This window comes from Pogoniulus pusillus, chromosome 27 (genome assembly GCF_015220805.1).
Source record: "Pogoniulus pusillus isolate bPogPus1 chromosome 27, bPogPus1.pri, whole genome shotgun sequence".
Classification (NCBI taxonomy): Eukaryota; Metazoa; Chordata; class Aves; order Piciformes; family Lybiidae; genus Pogoniulus; species Pogoniulus pusillus.
Genome location: NC_087290.1, coordinates 8,851,484 through 8,870,290, shown reverse-complemented (window position 1 = coordinate 8,870,290; position 18,807 = coordinate 8,851,484). Strand labels below are relative to the sequence as shown.

At 56.8% G+C, this 18,807-nt stretch overlaps 1 protein-coding gene across 1 annotated transcript in view; it reads right to left on the bottom strand.

The window, feature by feature from the left end:
- Positions 1-17,499, bottom strand: part of RTN4RL1 (reticulon 4 receptor like 1) — a 34,784-nt gene extending 17,285 nt beyond the window's left edge. Inside the window, 1 exon segment of the mRNA XM_064166272.1 lies at positions 17,135-17,499. Within this exon segment, the coding sequence (XP_064022342.1) occupies positions 17,135-17,147 (13 nt within the window). The 5' untranslated portion in view covers positions 17,148-17,499.
- Positions 17,500-18,807: the final 1,308 nt, after the last annotated feature.

The window sequence follows — 18,807 nt, the reverse complement described above, 5'->3', positions numbered from 1 at the left end:
AACACTGGTGCCACTACACAGGTTTGTGCTGGTCAAAGACCACTCCACTCCCACTGGAAAGTTGGGTGCTCCCTGCCCTGACACCACACAGTGTCCAACACAAAGAGAAAACGAGACAAGAAACCACCATTTCAGGAGAGCCTGAGATGCTTTATACAGAAGCCCAAGCAGCAGAGAAAGATGAAGTGCCAGTTCCCAAATGACGCCACGAGCCAGTGAGTGTGACGAGAACTTGGAGAGGGTTTACAGCGTTCCTGCTCTGCCCGGAGGTTCAGGTGCTGTGGTGATACACATGGCATCAAAACTTTGACAGCTGCTCAGGGGGATGAGGACACAGAGGGACACATTTGGGTGAGGAGAGAGGAGTGAGTTGGGAAGAAGGATGCTTTCTCTGAAAGCACTGACAAGGTCAACGATTAAAAGTGGAGCAGAGCAAGGATTCGGCTCAGATGAGGGAGCTGGATCATGCCAGGGTGCTGGGCGGAAGGCAGACTAATGCCCAGATCCCACACCGGCACCGAGCCGCCCAGATGAGGGCTAAGTGAGCCACCGAGACAAGGTCGAGGTCCCACCGGAGTGGCGAGGGCAGCGCGGGAGCTCTGGCTGGGCTGGTTCCTGCATCAGCGACAGCAAATTCAATCGTGGCGAATAACAGAGTGGAACAGAATCCGGCAATGCAATAAAGCCGCCTGGCATCTTGTTCGCCTGAAGCCGAGCAAGCGCCAGCAGCCAGGCTTCGCGCGGGCGGCAGTGCGGCCCCTGCAGGTAACCTGGTGTCTGGGGAGCCCAGCGAGGGGAGGGAGGGATGTAAATGGCCTTTGGGGGCTTTACGTGGGTGACAGGTCACTCTGCTGCCAGCGAGGTTCCCACTGGATTTCTGAGCAAGGGAGAGACGCTGATTCCTTAAGGAGCAGGGGAGGCAAAATCCAATTGTGCAGCGTCCGCGGGTGCCATTAACCTGTCTGTGTACTCCCGCTCTGCCCATACCTCTCTGCCTGACAGCCAGGGGCTGCCCAGCGCCCGCTGCCCCAGCTGCCCGGGGATTTGTTTCTGCCTGCCGCAGCAGCGCAGCCAAGCCTCGCTCGACTGTGCCGCAGGCATTTCTCCAGTGCTTTTGCTCTGCTTCCAAAATGGAGAGCTGGCTGAATGTGCCCCGGGTGAGCGGAGGAGCCAGGGCATGGATTGCCGGAGCAGGAGCAGTGGTGGCAGCACGTGGTAGATGGCTGCAGGAGGAGGTGTCAGAGCAAAACCGCAGCTCCCCTAAACCTGAGGCCAGGAAAGAAAACGGCATTGGAGGCTCCTCAAAGGAGGGTCCTTGGTATGGCTGGTATGTGGGTGGTTGGCACAGCCCGGCACACACACAGACAGGGCTTAACCACTCACAGAATAGAATGATAGAATCACTAAAGTTGGAAAAGACCTCTAAGACCATCAAGTTGAATCGTCAACACAGCACCACCATGCCCACTAAAGCATGTCCCAGAGTGCCACGTCTGCACATTTTTGGAACACTTCTGGGGATGGTGACTCCATCACCTTTCTGGGCATCCTGTTTCAATGCCTGACCACTCTTTCAGTAAAGAAATTTTCCCCAGTATCCAGCCTAAAACCTCCCCTGTGCAACTTGAGGCCATTTCCTCTCATTCTATTGCATACTACTTAGGAGAAGAGATCAACCTTGATCTCACTACCACTACAACCTGCTTTCACGTAGTTCACAGGATCACAGGATGTTAGGGGTTGGAGAGGACCCAAAGGGATCATCAAGTCCGACCCCCCTGCCAGTGCAGGACCATACAATCTATCTTAGGTCACAGAGTAATACACCCAGACAGGCCTTGAAAGTCTCCAGAGAAGGAGACTTCACAACTTCTCTGGGGAGCCCATTCCAGTGCCCTGTGACCCATACAGTAAAGTTCCCCCTTTGTTGAGGTGGAACCTCCTGTGCTGCAGCTCATATCCATTGCTCCTTGTCCTATCACAGGGAGCAAGTGAGCAGAGCCTGTCTCCCCTCCTGACACCCAGCCCTCAGATATTCATAAACATTTATTAAATCTCCTCTTTGTAGTTGTAGAGAGCAAGAAGGGTTCCCCTCAGCCTCCTCTTCTCCAGCCTAAACAACCACAGCTCCCACAGGCACTCCTCACCGGACTTATCCTCCACTCACTTGACAGCAGTTTTTGCCACTGGTTTTGGAAGCATGGGCAGGTTTATGCCAGGGTAATGCATTTAAGGAGGAAGTGGCTGGGCAGGTGTTAGAGGGGTCTGCACTGTAGGACGATCAGCCAGAGCTCCCTTGGTTGTGCTGGCAGCATCTGCTGCAGGGTAAGGTGCCATCTGGGCCCGCATCGCTCAGCCCCGCACTCACCCCGGCCTGTGGAGAAGCTGAAAGCGAGCTGATGGAGAAGGGAAAGCAGAGGAGGGGTGGGGAGCTGGGAGGGGGCGCAGGCAGCCCCACCAGCCCCCTCGCCTCTCTGCATCCCCAGCTCCATTTGCAGATTTATTAAATCGAGAGCCAATTTCGACATCATTTCTTTCAAGCAGCTCCACCTCGCAGGTGTGCGGAATTTATTTGAGATAAAGAAAACCATTACAGAGAGACAGCAATCTTCAAAGACCACCTCAGAGACCTGAGAGAAATAAAAACACTAGCCCGTGCAAATGTGCAATTAAGTTTCAAAATACTCGTGCTCCATGAAAAGCTCCGTCCCTGCAGAGAACAGCCCTTTAAGGCAATTTTCCCAAGCCCTATTCAGCATTCACTCAAAAAATGCCTTTTAAAAACAACATGTGGTTTGAAGGGTTTTTTTTTTACCTCCCTCTCTGCCTGGCTCCTCCTTCTCCCACGCTCACTCCATCACTCCTAGGTGAGACCCAAACAGCTCTCTAGTCACACAGAGTCATAAAATGCATCAGGTTGGAAGGGGCCCCTCAAAGGTCATCTTGTTCAGCCCCTCTGCATTGAGCAGGGACTCCTGGAGAAGAGGAGGCTCAGGGGTGACCTCATTGCTGTCTACAACTACCTGAAGGGAGGTTGCAGCCAGGTGGGGGCTGGTTTCTTCTCCCAGGCAACCAGCAACAGAACAAGGGGACACAGTCTCAAGTTGTGCTGGGGGAAGTATAGGCTGGATGTTAGGATGAAGTTCTTCCCGTTAAGAGTGATTGGCATTGGAATGGGCTGCCCAGGGAGGTGGTGGAGTCACCATCCCTGGAGGTGTTCAAGAAATGCCTGGATGAGGCACTTAGTGCCATGGTCTAGTTGACTGGCTAGGGCTGGGTGCTAGGTTGGCCTGGATGAGCTTGGAGGTCTCTTCCAACCTGGTTGATTCTATGATTCGTTGATTCTATGATTCTGTGATTCTATATGCTAATAAAGCATTCGATACCTCCCACTAGAGGAGGTTGCCCAAGGCCACATCAAGTTTGGGTTTGAATGTCTCCAGGGATGGGAACTCAACCATGGCTCTGGGCAACCTATTTTACCACTTTCATCATGGAGGACTTCCTCCAAATATTCAACCTAAATCTACCCCACTCAATCTACCCTGAGATGCAGTTCTTCCCAGTTTGGTGGGGCATGGGCAGTTCCATCCATGCATCCATCCCACCCTCCGGTCATGTCAGATCCATAAACCAGGAATTTCTGATGCTCCAAGGTGACCTTATTGTGGCCTCTTAGTATCTTAAGGGAGCCTAAAAGAAAGCTGGGGAGGGACTTTTTAGGATGTCAGGTGGTGACAGGACTGGTGAGAGCTAGAAATGGGTCGATTCAGACTGGATGTTAGGAAGAAGTTCTTCACCATGAGGGTGATGAGACCCCGGAATAGGTTGTCCACGGAGGTGGTGGAAGCCCCATCCCTGGAGGTGTTCAAGGCCAGGCTGGATGAGGCTCTAGACAGCCTGATCTAGTGTGAGGTGTCTCTGCCCATGGCAGGGGGGGGGTTGGAAGTAGATGATCCTTGTGGTCCCTTCCAACCCTGACTATGATTCTATGAATTTGATGTTCATGGAGAGCACAACACCAGCACAGCTCTACCTGGGGACAGTTAGATGACTATTCCCAGCTGCTGGATCTCCATGTCCCTCATCCGTGGGTCACTCTCTGCTTGGTGATTAATTAAAAATGCATAATTAACCTGTGGAACACACTGCCATGAGGTACTGGGGAGGCCAGGAGCTTAGCGGGATTCGGGGGAGGATTATATGTTTAAATGGATAATGAGAACATCTGCTGTGACATTAGCAGGGATCAAGCAGAATTAGGGAGAAGAGCCCAGCTCGCTGCCAGCACGGGGTGCAGGAGGGCACCCGCCGGGGCTGGCTAAAGGGGGGCACTGTCAGTCTGGCCCCCAGCTGTGGCAAAGATGCCAGAGTGCCTGCGTGTGTGTGGGTAGCAAGATTTCGGTGTGCTTGGAGACAGGGCAGTGCCACCGTGGGGATGGTTGCCTTTGGGCTGGAGGTGGCTGCCCACGACGGCAACATGGTCACTGTGCCATTAATTCCTTTCCAGAGTCCCTGACCCAGCAGCCACCTCTTGTTCTTGGAGTGGGATGGGGTGTCTAGGGCTGATCCTGACCCTTAAGGACACCTTCATAGCTCAGCCACAGTGTCCTTAAAACCTAGAGGAGCATCTATCAACTACAGCACCTCCTGCCAGGCTTGCATGCAAGGAGAAGGGCTTCACAGGTCATCTGTACCGCTGCTGGTGAGCTCCAGAGTTCTGGCACACAATCAAGAGGCCAAGGAAAGCACAGGACATGCAAGACAAAGCCTCAGCTAAGCTTGCAATGCAACATAGCCCAGCTCCAAGTTGTGCAGCCCATCCAAGGGGCAGTTGTTGCAAGTCTTCAGCTTCCAGGCAACACAAGACTCCTGAGTCTGAGGGCTACACAGACCCATTAACCTATTGCAGCATCCTCCATCCACCCTGGGCTCCACAGTGGTGCATGGGCACCTGCCATCTGTCCCCCTTGCACGGGCGACACAGACCACTGGCTTTGCCTCATTTTTCTCTCCCAGACATGGAAGTTTTCTTAGAAAAGCCTGGCAGCCTGGCCAAGGACTGCACAGCAAACTCCAGGCCGACGGCAGGATCATTAAATCCCCGGCAGGAATCCCCTCTAGGTTCAAGCAGCTACTCTTTTGCATCATAAATCTGCTGCTCCACCACGAGCACTAACCAGTGGTTGTGCAAGGCCTGGGAACTGAGAAGTCTCAGCCTAAAGAAGCTCTGAGGACTCCTAGCGATGTCCCCAGGACCCAGGGGGTATCCTCAGCCTTCGTCTGGCAATGACAGGCATCCGGCGTGGCTCCGGCTTTGCAGCAGCTCGGAACAAGGAGAGGTTCATCCTCTGCCTATGGGAGATGCTGGAGCTCGGGAGATGCTCAGCCCTCCCAGCAGGACCTGGGACACTCCCACAGTCCCTTCGCAGCACTTTGGAGGTGACACTGGGGATGTAGCACCAGGCGGGTGGCCGATGGCATTTTGGGTGTCTTGGTCGTTGTCCCCCTCACCCCATTGCCCATCCCTTGGGATGTGGTGGCTGCAGCACATCGTGCTCAGCCTGTCGAGCACAGAGGGGGCCTGGCGGGCCAGGGTTAATCTCGTTGTCACACTTTCCCTCCTTCTTGCTGGCTCGGCGCGCTTTGACCCGCTGTGAAATTGTGGCCAACAGCACTGAATATTTTAAGAGCAGCAATGCAGTCATGGCCGCGCGGCTGAGCAGCAAGGCAGGCCGGGAGCTGGGCTGGGCCCTCGCCTCCCCCCTGCCACCACCAACCCATTAGCACAGTTCAGGGAAACCTAAAAAATTCAAAAGACACTGAAATATGCAGCATTTTGTGCTCTCGCTGGAAATGACGCGCTCCGCTTCCCAGATGCTCCTGAGTAGGAGGTTGTAAATAAGCGGCTTTACGGCACGGGAGGTGTTGCTGATGGGGCCGTGGGCTGCTGCAGAGCCCCAGCTGACACCCCTGTCCTCATCCTGCCCCTCGCTGGGCACAGCTCCACGCTTGGGTTGGGGACAGATGTACACTGGCTGGCATCGGTGCCCATTGCACTAGCGTGCTGCGGAGATGCCAGCTATCAAACGACCTTCACCTCTCCATCCTTGGCCTCTGCCAGCTGCTCTCTGCCCTTTTTCCCCTCGGTCATCCCCTCACTGCATCCCTCCTCCCCTCGGTTGTGTGGCCGGCCGGGACGCGGGTGCCGCAGGACCTGACGCAAACGCCTGTCCTCAGCACTTCTGTATCTGGGGCATGGTGGAGCAGTAGCGGTGAGGAATTAAAAAAAAGAAAAAGGAGGGGGGGAAAAAAAGAGCCCTATTTGCATAAACCTCCCAAAAAGAGAAGCTGGAGCCTAAGCCTGGAGAGCCAGAGCTTCTGTGAGCACCAGGCAGGGACCAGCACAGCTGACAGCAAGGCCAGTAGGAGTAGGGGAGCATCGCCTGGACTTGGGTATATTGTGCCGCTGGGTCCTTATGTTCCCCCAGAGTGCTGCCCTGGTGCTTGGCACCCTGTCCAGGAGTGACACCAGGGTACACTTCTGCATTCAGGTCTTCAGAGGGCAGATTAATCGCCGTGTGCTGGATCTGTCACGCGCAGGGATATATATTCTTCTTGGAATTTACAAGTAGTTCTGTCTGAGAAATAAACAACCCGAGATAAAAATTACATTGTCACCATGCAGGTGTGATCGATGGGAGAGACAAGCCCTCAGAGCGCTGGCGAGGTGCTGCTGGCACAACCCACCCAGGGAGCAATGGCCCCCAGGAGGTGCTGAAGGGGCTCAGGGATGCGCTCCACCAACCCCAGCGTCTTGTGTTCTAGAGTCATTGAATGGTTTGGGTTGGAAGGGACCTCAAAGATCATCTAGTTGCAAGTCCCTGCTACAGGCAGGGCCACCTTGCACTAGACTAGGTTGCTCAAAGCCCTGTCCAGCCTAGCCTTGAACAATTCCAGGGATGGGGCATCCATCACCTCCCTGGGCATCCAAAACCTCTGTATCCCCATCCCGAAGGGCAGCAAAGATGAGGATGGACACCTAGGCCGTGCCCAAGCAGTGAAGATGCCAAACTGCAGTCAAAACAATGCTGGTGATGGGGGACCACAAGAAGCACTCATGAAGCAGCCATGAGAAGGATGCCAGTGGCAGAAAAGGCTTTAGTCCCAAGGTCAGGTCCTGGCAGAAATCCCTTGGGGCCTGTCTCAAGCCCTCAATCCTCCTCTCCAGCCTATTTCCAGGGTCAGCAAAGAGCAGAAGTCAGAGTCAGCCAGGCAGCCACTGCAGCCCCTAGGGACAAAGGTGTGAGGAAGATTAATGTGTTTTACCCTTTCTAGTTTGGTTTCTCCTTCATCTTTCTGTGGCTACTTTGTCTTAGGTCAGGCTTATTGCAGAGAAAATCACTTGCCAGGTCACCACTGCTCCCTGGGGAGGGACAGATGTTGGCTTCTTCATAGCTTAAAGCTGAAGTTGCACTGAATGTGGTACTCCGCTCAGTTTTGGGCCCCTTACTAGAAGAAGGACGTTGAGGTTCTGGAACACGTCCAGAGAAGGGTGACAAGGGTGGTGAAGGATCTGGAGAACAAGTCTTACGAAGAGCAGTTGAGGGAACTGAGATTGTTTAGTCTGGGAAAGAGGAAGCTGAGGAGAGACCTTCTTGCTGTCTATAACTACCTAAAAGGAGAATGTAGTGAAGTGGGTGCTGGTCTCTTCTCCCTAGTATCAAGTGACAGGACAAGACAGAATTGCCTCAAGCTGTGCCAGAGGAGGTTTAGGTTAGATATTAGGAAAAAAGTCTTTACTGAAAGAGTAGCCAGGTGTTAGAGCAGGCTGCTCAGCAAGTCACTGTCCCTGAAGGTGTTTAAAAAACATTTAAACATCACACTCTGGGACATGGTTTAGTGGGCATGGTGGTGCTGGGTCAACAGTTGCACTCCAAGATCTTAGAGGTCTTTTTCAATCAAAACAATTACATGATCCTATGACAAAAGCACCACACAGATCCTCTCCCCAGTCTCCATCATCCTGAAGGGCAAGGAGTTGGCTCAGCTTGTCAGGATGGAGATCCCCAAATTATCTGAGGACACCCAGGTGTCCTCAAGGCCCGTGCCTCGCTCCAGGCATGCAGCCTGGCATCCTGGCAGCCAAGTCCCGCAACTGGTTTCAGTCTATTAATAAAGCTCGGAGCAGCTGGTGGAGCCTTAGCTCAGCCAGTCCTCAGGATTTAGCCACATTGCTCTGCCTTATCAGCCATGCTTTTCACAAGCACTTAAATTCAGGAGGAAAAGGGAAAAAGTGAAATCAGATAGAAATGCAGGTCTGTTTGCTGTTTTCTCCAATGAAATGGTTCTGGGTAAACAGCAGACGCCTTTGATGAAATCCCAGCAGGCTTAAACAATAAAGCTGGTTACAAACTCAATCTGGCGCAGATATCAGATCTGAAATTGTTTCAAAAAACATGTCAACATTTTCTAATGCTGCTGCAAAACTTCCTCGGCACCTTGCCACGAGCCTGCGCCGCTGCCGCAGACACCCGCACCGCTGTCCCGGCTCGCGCCGCTGGTGCCGTAACTCCCACGGGGAATCCTGCCCCAGCACCTCCACACCCCTCTGTCTGCCTGGAGAGCCTGCAGGAAGATGCTCAGTATCAGCCTGGAGACATGAGAGAATTTCTCTGCTCCATGCTCAGAGCCTTTTCCATATGTAATTCCAGTCACTATCCCCATGCACAGCCTGGGTGAGGCCTCACAGTGCTGGAGGTCTGGCAGGGCTGGATGAGCGATGTCAAGGGGATGTCTCTCTTCCCAAGGGCAGCATTCTGCACCAGGGAAGGTTTAAGCTGAACATCAGCAAAAATGTCTTCACCAGAAGGGCAGTGGTGGAGTCCCCATCTTTGGAGGGTTTTGAAAGCCATGTAGACGTGGTGCTGAGTGATGTGGTTTAGTGGTGACCTGGCAGTGCTGGGTTGGTGGTTGCACTGGATGAGCTGAAAGGTCTCTTCCAACTAAAACAATTCTATGATTCAGCCTCATGTTCATCCTGTGCACCACCAAGGACAATTGACTTTTCCAGGGAAAAACAATTTTCAAAGCACTGTGGTGGCAAAGAAATCCAACCAGTTGCTCGTCTTGAGTTTTGCCTCCTGTATGCCACCTCTGCATCCTGCTGGGAAAGCAGCCAGGACCCAGGGCAGGATGAGGCCACACGGTGATGCACAGATAGATCATAGAATCATAGAATCAACCAGGTTGCAAGAGACCTCCAAGAGCATCCAGTCCAACCTAGCACCCAGCCCTATCCAATCAACCAGACCATGGCACTAAATGCCTTATCCAGGCTTTTCCTGAACATCTCCAGGCACAGTGACTCCACCACCTCCCTGGGCAGCCCATTCCAATGCAAATCACTCTCTCTGCCAACAACTTCCTCCTAACATCCAGCCTAGACCTCCCCTGGCATGACTTGAGGCTGTGTCCCCTTGTTCTGTTGCTGGTTGCCTGGGAGAAGAGACCAGCCCCCACCTGGTTACAATCTCCCTTCAGGTAGCTGTAGACAGCAATGAGGTCCCCTGAGCCTCCTTTTCTCCAGGCCAAACAATCCTAGCTCCCTAGCCTCTCCTCATAGGGCTTGTGTTCCAGGATATGATGGAATATCTGGAAGGGTCCATCTCCTAAACCTGCTGCACTGGGAGGAAGGCACAATGGGGACCTTGTCTGGCCAAGGTCAGCTGTGTAAGGGTGATGGGTGATTGACAGCCCCTGTTAACAAGTGCCCCTCTGTTGGCATTGGCATTGAAGCACAGGGACCATCCTTGGGTTGGAAGAGACCTTAAAGATCATCTAGTCCCAACTGCCCTGCCACTAGACCAGGTTGCTTAAAGCCCTGTCCAACCTGGCATTGAGCAGTTCCAAAGGTGAAGCATCCAAAATCTCTCTGGGCATTCATAACCTCTCTATCCTTAGCCCAGAGGCCAGCGGTGGTGAGGAAACTCAGGAAGCTTGGAGAGCCAGAACCCGGTGAAGGGGGTCCAATGTTGGCATCGCCAGGGCCAGCCTGCAGCCACCCAGCACTGACACTTCCCCAACAGTGTTAGCACTCAGGGTCTCTGGAGGACACCAGTGACTGCTTAGCTCCAGTGAGGATCCAGGTGAGAGGGTGAGACACTGCCAAGGAGGAGGAGAAGACTAGTCTGGTCGCACCATGAGCAAGGACAAAGTCTTGGCAACAGTAAGGAAGCCAACACCAGCTCCAGGGGCATCTGGGGTTGTTTGGATTCCTTGCTTCCATGCATGAGGGAGCTGCTCCCTGAGTGTGGGGACAGACACAGACACCTGCTTCCCACACTGGATCAAGATCTACACAGCTCCCATCCCACATCCCTGCAGAAGCCCCCAGCCCATAGCTGGTGCCTGACATAGATTGTGTCCCAGGTGGCAGCAGGACAAGGGACAGCTGTACGGGAGCAGCAGAGCATTCATCCCTCCCAGGAGCTGGAGAGGACAAAAGGGACGCAGGACAGGAAAAGCAGGGCAGGCAGAGGAGGAGGAGTGCAGGCAGCTCCGGAGGGTGCAGGAGGGGCAAGTCTCGACTCTGATACAACACGGAGGGGGGCACATGGTGGACTTGACCCCTCTGCGGAGGTTGCTTTCGCCATCGATCCTGCTGCACTCAGGCTCATTAGGGCCGGGGAGCTGCTGCGAGAGGCTGGTGGAGGAGACAGACGGGGGGAGCGCTCGCCGTGGCTCCCTGGATCGTATTAAATATTTACTTTGTTTTGTTTTGTTTTTCTCAGCTATATTGATCAGAGATGGAGGGGAGGGGGTGGTTGGATGGTGGGAGGGAGGAGCAGAGGCAGTGACTGAGCTGCAAAACGGGGACAGACCCTGCCAGGGTGCTCCCAAGGGTTGCACCTGCTCTCCCTAGGGATACCCAGTGCCATCCTGGCCACAGAGCTGCTCCCCCCCGATCCATTCACACCCTCTCCACGGCTGGGACCGACAATGCCAGCACAGAGGGGGTTGCAGCGGGATGGCTCCCCCTCCCCATCTCACACCAGCCTCATTTCAAGGGATGCAGGATGAGGCGATACCCAGCACGATGGCACCTCATGGCAGGGGGTGTCCCCTCAGCCTGGGCTGGGACGTGCCCCCCGCAGTCAAGCTGGGCTCCGGGAGCGGCCACGCAGCCGGCGCTGTTTCTATTTCGAGAGGAGCTCTACTGGAAAAGGAACAAAAGCTGAGGGAAGCTATAAATAGCTGCCTCCTTCACACCAGCGCCTCCTCCGCCCCAGCATCCCGCAGCTGAGGGGGGGTCCCGCAGCGTGCCCTGCGCTCGGCCCTGCCGTCAAACCCCTCGCCTCATTTTTGGAACATCTCCACCTGAAAACACGAGGGAATAAAGCGCCAGGGAACATTTGCCACCAAAGCAGAACTGGCTCAGAGCAGAGGTTTGCCAAGTTGACCGTTGGCCCTGCCCAGCTGCAGCTGTGGTCCTGAGGGCTTTGCTGCTGCCCGACCAGGTTCTACCCCCACCACTACCCCCACCTCAGCCCTCTGAGGATGCTCCTCTTGCCCCAGCATAGCACTGCCTGGCCCTGGCTGCAGCTGGTGGGGAACAGTGAGAGCAGAGCAGCTCGGGCAGACCTACTTTCAAGGCTTTAATCCTTTTTGCTTAAAGGATCTCTTTTTTTTCCCCCCTCTCTTTCTTTTTTTCTCCCCTTTTTTTCTTTCCGTGCGGCAAAGATGGGGTCTGATCAGAGGAGAGACGCAGGGAGCTGACAAGCTGCGGAGTATGGAGAGAAAGGAGAAAGAAATACATATTTATTACCCTCAATTATTAAAAAATAGATAGCAGCAGATCTTAGGCCCTGGCAGAGGCACTGCGGAGCCGTTTGTCTGAGGACTATTTTGTTTTTTAAATTCCATTGAAATTATAATACGCTGGGCTTGTTAGCACAAACACCCCGGCACAGCCCTGCCGAGGGGGGATCAGCCCGGCCTCTCTCCCAACCTCTGGTGTGCTGCCTGTGGGGTGCCTGCATCCAGCACCCCACGGGCTGCTGAATGTGCAGGCAGCGAGCGGGCAGGGCGGCTCGGGGAGGGCAGGAGCTGGCAGTGGCAGGCAGCAGATGCAGCCGGCAGCCTTCTTCGGGCTCCGCTCCACCTTCACACGCGGGGATCAGCGGGGCTCTGCCCCATGCAAGAGCACCCCCACGCCCAGAAGCTCGTCAGCGCCCAGGTAGGTGAAGGTCTTGTGGGTAAGAGCTCACCCAAGCCACCACAGACACGTCACAGGGACGATAAGCACTGGGATATTCTCCGTGTGCAAGGATGGGCTTTGCGCTCCTCGGAAGGCACCGTGAGGGTCCCATGACCACAGAGCTGGGGTTTCCCCAGGGATACCAGTGCAAACACTGGTGCAAACACAGCTGGGAAGGAAAAAAAGGCATTTCCCAAGTGCGGCACACGGGGCTGGCTGAGCAGCTGGCACCTCCCCTCCACTTGCAGGGCTGCCTCCTAAGGAGCCCTGTCAGTGCAGCAACCAAATTCCCTCCTGCTGCTGCTCCCTAGTAAACAATAGCTTCAACCTCTCCAGTGTGATGGTGACGCTGGGATCTGGGGCGCACGTGAAGCGTGTCTGATGCCCTCCAGTTTGGGTGTCCTATTCTTGACACAGCCAAGCACCACTGGGATGCAATGGACCACCACAGACCCCCCAGCTTATTGGGCTATCACATCTCCAGAGCCAAAACCTCCTCCCGTCCCATTCTGCCAGTCATGAGCTGGGGAGAAATGCAGCTCTGACTGCAACCAACTTTTGGCACTGAGAGTCACTGGAGCAGCCATGGCACCCTAGCCCAGGACAGGACCATCACAAAAAGCAGCTCGTCAAAGCTGGGCTGGCTCCAAGGCGCTGTGCCAGCACCACCAGAGAGAAATCAGCCGGCGGGCACATGTGCTGTTCAAAGAGGAAAAGGAGCTTTCTGCACCAAATGGAGCATTTTCTGCTTAATAACCCCCCAATCCTAATCTGCACAAAGAAGATTGCCCCCCGCATCTCCCCATCCTGCATCTGCCACTTGCTGCTGCCCACACTTAACACGCAGGCAGAGCCACGGCTGCCTGATGGGCACATGCCCTGCCCTCAACAAAATGGGCAGGAGAAGGACCCCATGGGGAGGGCAAGCGATGCATGGCACTGGGCACAGGCATTTCCTCCATCGACACCAAGCCTCCATCATTTGTCATCAGTAAAAATAATATTCCTAAAAGTGTCCCCCCTGAATGCTGGGCGGCAGGCGCAGGGCTGTGGGTTTCCATGGCGATGCCGTTCCATAGGGATGGTTCGGGGGATTGGTGCTTCCACAGTTTGGGAGATGGGATGCATGCCAACATCCGGAGTGGGGACAGCACCATCCACACTGCTGGTGGAGGGGCCTGGGACCAAGCTGGCTCATCCCTCCTTGTGCTTAGGCAGCATCACTGAAAGTAGCTGGGAAGAGGTATTCTTGCTGGGGAGGATAAGGATGTTCCCATATCCCAGTGGTACCTCAGGGCTGTGCACTGCACCCCTAGCCCACATGGACCCTCAGCTCCTCCTTGCTGACTTCCACCAGTATCCTGCTTGCTCCTGGCCTCACAGGTCTTCTCTGCAGCCTACTGACCTCCCACTTGTTGCCTCCATTCTTAAACCAGACACCAATTTCCCTTGGCAGGTCAGGGCAGCAGCTTGCCTGTCCCATTTCACTGGCAACCCAAACAACAGCCACCATCGCTGGCGTGCTGGTGCCTCACCTGCTTGCCTCTGCCTGCTGCTGCCTGCTGCTGCCACTCCAACATTGTGCTTTCAAAGACATAATCTGCTGCTAATAACCAGAATTCCTACTGAACATCGTTAAACCCTGGGATTGCACTCGGAAAAACAAACCCTGAGTTTCCGGCTCTTTGGGGGTGGCTGGAGCAGATCCTTGCAGTGCAGATGGGGAGTGCCAGCACTCAAGGGTGCCCCAATGTGTGGCTGCTCCCAGTGTTGTGAGGCTGAAGGGGCTGTGTCGTGGGTCACTCCTCTGCAAGAAGAGGTTTATTATCCCCATGCTGCTCTGGGGCAGGCTGGGGGCACTCCTGGGAGCTGAGAAAACTGCAGCGGGGAGGATGGCCTTGGCCACACCCGGCCACTACCAAGTCCCTCCAGCCTCCCACACTTCCCTGGCTGGTTTTTGCCTTCAAAAACGTTTTGGGTCTTGCTGCCAAAACCTATTAGCACTCCATGCGTTTCCAGCAGCCCTGAGTGCCTGCCCAGCCCTGAGGCAACAACATCCCACTCGCGGCCCCATCCTGCAAACCACGGGCACCCACTGCCCGTGGCTCTGGCCCACGCTGCCAGCTCCAGCACCACCAGGTGCCTTGGGGAAAACTGGGTGTGAAATCACGCCGGAAAAGGCACATTTTTATGTTTCCCCAGCAGGTTCACTGGTGTTTTTAGGGCAGTGCTTCGAGGCCACCTGGAGTGTCACCCGCAGCCTCAGGCTCCCAGATGGGACCACGGGGTGCCAGGTGCAGCACTTTAGGCAAAAGGTGGGAATAACACTTAGCTGAGCGTGGCCTCAGCTCTGACCCTGCCAGGTTCCATCAGTGTGGGTCACTGAGTGGCGATGGCTCCTTTCATCCCAGCACCAAGGTCTAGGCAGGTCTTGCCTGCCCGAGCCTCCCTCATTCCCCCCCAGCAACACCACAGGGACAGCCTGGGCCACATCCTGAACCCTCCCCCAGCCACCCTCCTTGCTTCACTGGGCAGAGAGAGCTTGTGGCTTCCTCTCAGCTCTTTAGGAAATTAAACTTTTATAAGCAGAAAGGTTTCTGGGCTCTCGGCTCTCCGGTGCAGGAACCACAGCCCAGCCTGTGCCTGCACCCTGCCTGCTGGCTGCTTCCCTGTAGGAAGGGATGAGGGCTGGACACCCCATCAACGGGCAGGGATAGGGACATGGCTGCCCATGACCTTGGTGTCATCCTTGACCTGGAAATCTCCTTCTTCTGCATTGCCAATATTGCACTTGTGTCCGTGGCCACCTCCGGCAGGGTGCCCAGTGCAGTGTCAGCCCCACCAACACCTTCACCAAGACTGGAGCTACACCTTATGCCATCACCTGCTGCCACACCATGGATGATATCCCAGTGCCCCAAATACACCCTGAAACCCACCAGGGCTACCCACTAGATCCATGGCTTGAGCTCGCAGGATGTGGGAGGCCCAAAATGTTGCTGGGCATCATAGTGCTGCCCCAGCCACACCACCACTGCCCATCCCATTGCAAACCTCCAGCAGCAAACAGCTCTGACCCACATCGTACTGCATGCCAAGACATTGCCCTGTGAGAGAGCACACAAAGCTGCATCCTCCAGGGACATCACTTGCAGGTCCACAAAGCCCTGCCACATCCCCAAACTCAAACGTGCTGGCAGTGCCACCACCATCCCACACTGCCTTGTGCTGCCACCTCCAACACAACCAGCCATCCCCAAGCCCCAGTGCAGGCTTTGGCACTGGCCCTATGCCCCAGCAGCAGCTCTGCTGATTTCCTTTCACCCCCTAGGTGGGGCATCCCACTTTGCACCCCACTTGGGGCAAATGCTGGGGACTGGGACCCCCCCATTTTGGGGACACCTGGCCATGGCAAGACAGGGAGGGGAGAGCCTCTCGGCAGGATGGAGGCCTCCTCTAACTGCCTGTTGAATTATTCAGGAATGGCATTAACTTATAAATGAGTGTGTTTGACTGATTTTGTGGTTGATGTACAGATAAATTCTAATGAAAGACAGCTACAAGATTTTAAATTATTAATTAGACTGCCACTTAACAAAGCCTATTTGGCACTCTATTTCTTTGCTTAACAAGACAAAAACTTTAAGAATAGGTTTTGCGTTAGCCCAGAGGCTCTTCTATTTGCATTTTGTTTTTCTAGCTCCAGAAATGAAAGCTGTACATCTTGACCTTAACAGGCTACCCCTGGTGGGATGCAATCCTGTCGGCAGCCCTGCTGCCTGTCTCCACCTCGGGCTCCTGCTTTCCCAGCCTGGATGACGGTTTTTCCTCCAGCTGGCAGCAGCGAGGCTGGGAATTGAGGATGAGAATTGAAGCTGGGAATCGGGGCTGCTCCGAGAGCTCAGGGTTTGTTCTCAAGCTCTCAGCCTAGTCGGGTTTCCCACACCAAACAAAGCTGAGGTGGGAGCCAGAGAGGAGGATCCGAGTGCAAGGCCCCGCAGCTGCAAGGTGACATTCCCCCAGTGGGATAAAGCATCTCCAGGGTGGCAGCAGGGATTCTGCCCTTCCCGGGGGTGCAGACCCCAACACGAGGAGATGTGGGCGCGGCATTGGCACCTCTGCCTGCTGCCCGAGCTTCGACAGAGAGGAGCATGTGGTGGGGTGACAGCGAGGGATGTCCCAGGAATGTGAGGTTGCCCCCTCCCCAGACTGTGGGGTGGGAGTGGGGGGCATCTGCCAGGATCCCCCCACACACATGGCACCACTGTCCTTGGCATCTCCCCAAGACCAGCCAAGGCACAGCAGAGCTGGGGTTCCTGCCCTTCGCTCCCTGCCCCAGACCCCCTGGCAGGGCCGGCTTTGTCCCCTCACTGTGATGTCAAAAAGCTCCCCTATGATGTCCCAGGCGGTTGCCATGGAAATCGCGTGATGTCAGAGGGAGCGAACCTCCTCGGGGGTGGGGGTGGAACGGGACGGTTCGCCCCAACTTCCATGCCGAACCCCCCTGCGTCGTCCTTTCCCTGACTCCGGAGAACGAGCACCGGACCCACTCCGCGCCCACTGCAGCCCCACTGCCTTCGGGACTCGCCGTAGCCACTGTGCCCGTGGGACCCTCCACGTTCCCTCTCCTTCGGGACCCGGCGCCTGCCGTGCCTCCCACCCGTTCCTCCCCGCCGCGCTGCGCTCCTGCCGTGCGCCGCCAGTGCCGCTCCCCGGGGGGTGCCCGAGCCTCGGTGGCGGCGGCGCCGGTAACGCAGCGGCGGCGGGGGGCGCCCGGCGGCGCGGCCCCAACTTCGGCGGGGATACAAACTTCGGGGCCGGCCCCTCTGCCCCTCGTGCCCGCGGTACCCAGTGCCCTCCCGGTGCGGCGCTCACCTTGGCGGAGCATCTTGGAGCCGGGGCGGGCGCGGTCTCCCGGTGGCGGCGGCGGCGCTCAGAGCCGCGGGCGCGGCGGCGGCGATCGGTAGCGGCGGCGGCAGCGGTGGCTGCTGCTGCTACACCGGGAACGCGGAGCCGGAGCCCGGGCGAGCAGCCCCCGTGGGGGCATGGCGGGCCAAGCCGCAGCGGCACCGGGGAGCGCCGGCCCCGGAACACCGGGGAGCGCCGGCCGCGCCTCTGCCCGCCGCGCGTCCCGCCGCCGGCTTTTAGGGGGGGAGCCGCCCCCTCGGGGCTGGGGCCGCCGCCGCCCCCCACCCCCTCGGACCGAGCCTATAAAGGGGCACCCGGTACGGGTGCCGATGTCGATGCCGCGCTGCCTGCAGCGGCGGGCAGGGCTGGGCAGGGCGGGGCGGGGCAGCGACGGGGCGGGCAGGGCTGGGCAGGGCTGGGCGAGCCCGGCCGGGCCCCCCCCTTCCTCTGCCGCCGCCGCCTCTCCCGCCTCCCGTGGACAGTTCGTGAAAGTGCCGCGGCTCCCGTTCCCCGCGCAGAGCACCCTCAGCTTTCGCCTCCTCACAGAGGGGCATGGCCCAGCGCCGGACGCCCCTGTGGCTCTGCGGTCGCACCAGAAACAGCTGTCACCCCTGCCCCATAGTCATCCCCTTCGCCTTCGTTCTCCCTCCCGGTGCCCCGGTATCCCACCGGGGCTCTGCCGTCCCCTCCCGTGCCTGCCGGGGTGCCCTCTATCGCCGCTGCCCCGTCTGCTCAATATCGTTCCTGCCGCTCCCTGGCGACCTGCCATCTCCACTGTCCCCACCAGCCACTCCGTCCCTTATCGCCCCGCGGTGTCCCGCTGAGGTCTCACCACGGATCGGGAACCCTGCTGGTCCCGCTGTCGCCTCCACCCGGATATGGTCCCTGCCGTGTCCCACATAACCACCTTCCCCAAGTCGCTGCTGTTCCCTACGGTGTCTTCTCGCCCTTATAAACCCCTCCGCCATACCGGGTGGCTGCTATCCCACCGGGATCACGGATGTCCCATCGGGAGCTCTGCCGTCCCCTCTGTGCCCCGGTCCCCGTCGTCACGTCTCCCTCCACAGTCCTTGCTGTCTCCGCACTGCCCACCGCGGTCTTGACATTCCACCGAGACCTCGCTGCCCCATGGACTGTCCCCGCTACCCCGCGAGGCGATCTCTCCTGCCCAAGGACTTCCTTCCTCGAAAGTCTCTCCTCCTTCTCTCTACCCCACCAGTGGGGTCCTGTTATCCCACAGGAAGCGCTGCTGTCCTCATTTTCCCTGTGGGGTCTCTGCTGTCGCTGGGGACTCCCCGCTGCCTACCCGGACCTCTGCCAGCCCTTAGGGGTCTCCGCTAATCCCGAGGAGGGACCTGGGGAAGTACTCGCTACGCGAATACGGGAGGACATGTATCCGTCACCATGGAACCGACCCAGACGCCCCGTTGCTCTGTTAGCATTGAGACCGACTGGGGACAGGCAGCCCCGGGGCATTCGGCACCGAGGAGCGGGGGATGCCACGGAGTCACATCCCTGGACGTGACGCAGGAGTATCCTCGACATGGCAGCGCTTTTCACAGCCTGCTGCACACCCCCAGAGTGCCCGTCGGGACCAATGCCAAAACCCATCCGTCCCGCCGTCCCGTCCGTCCCGTCGG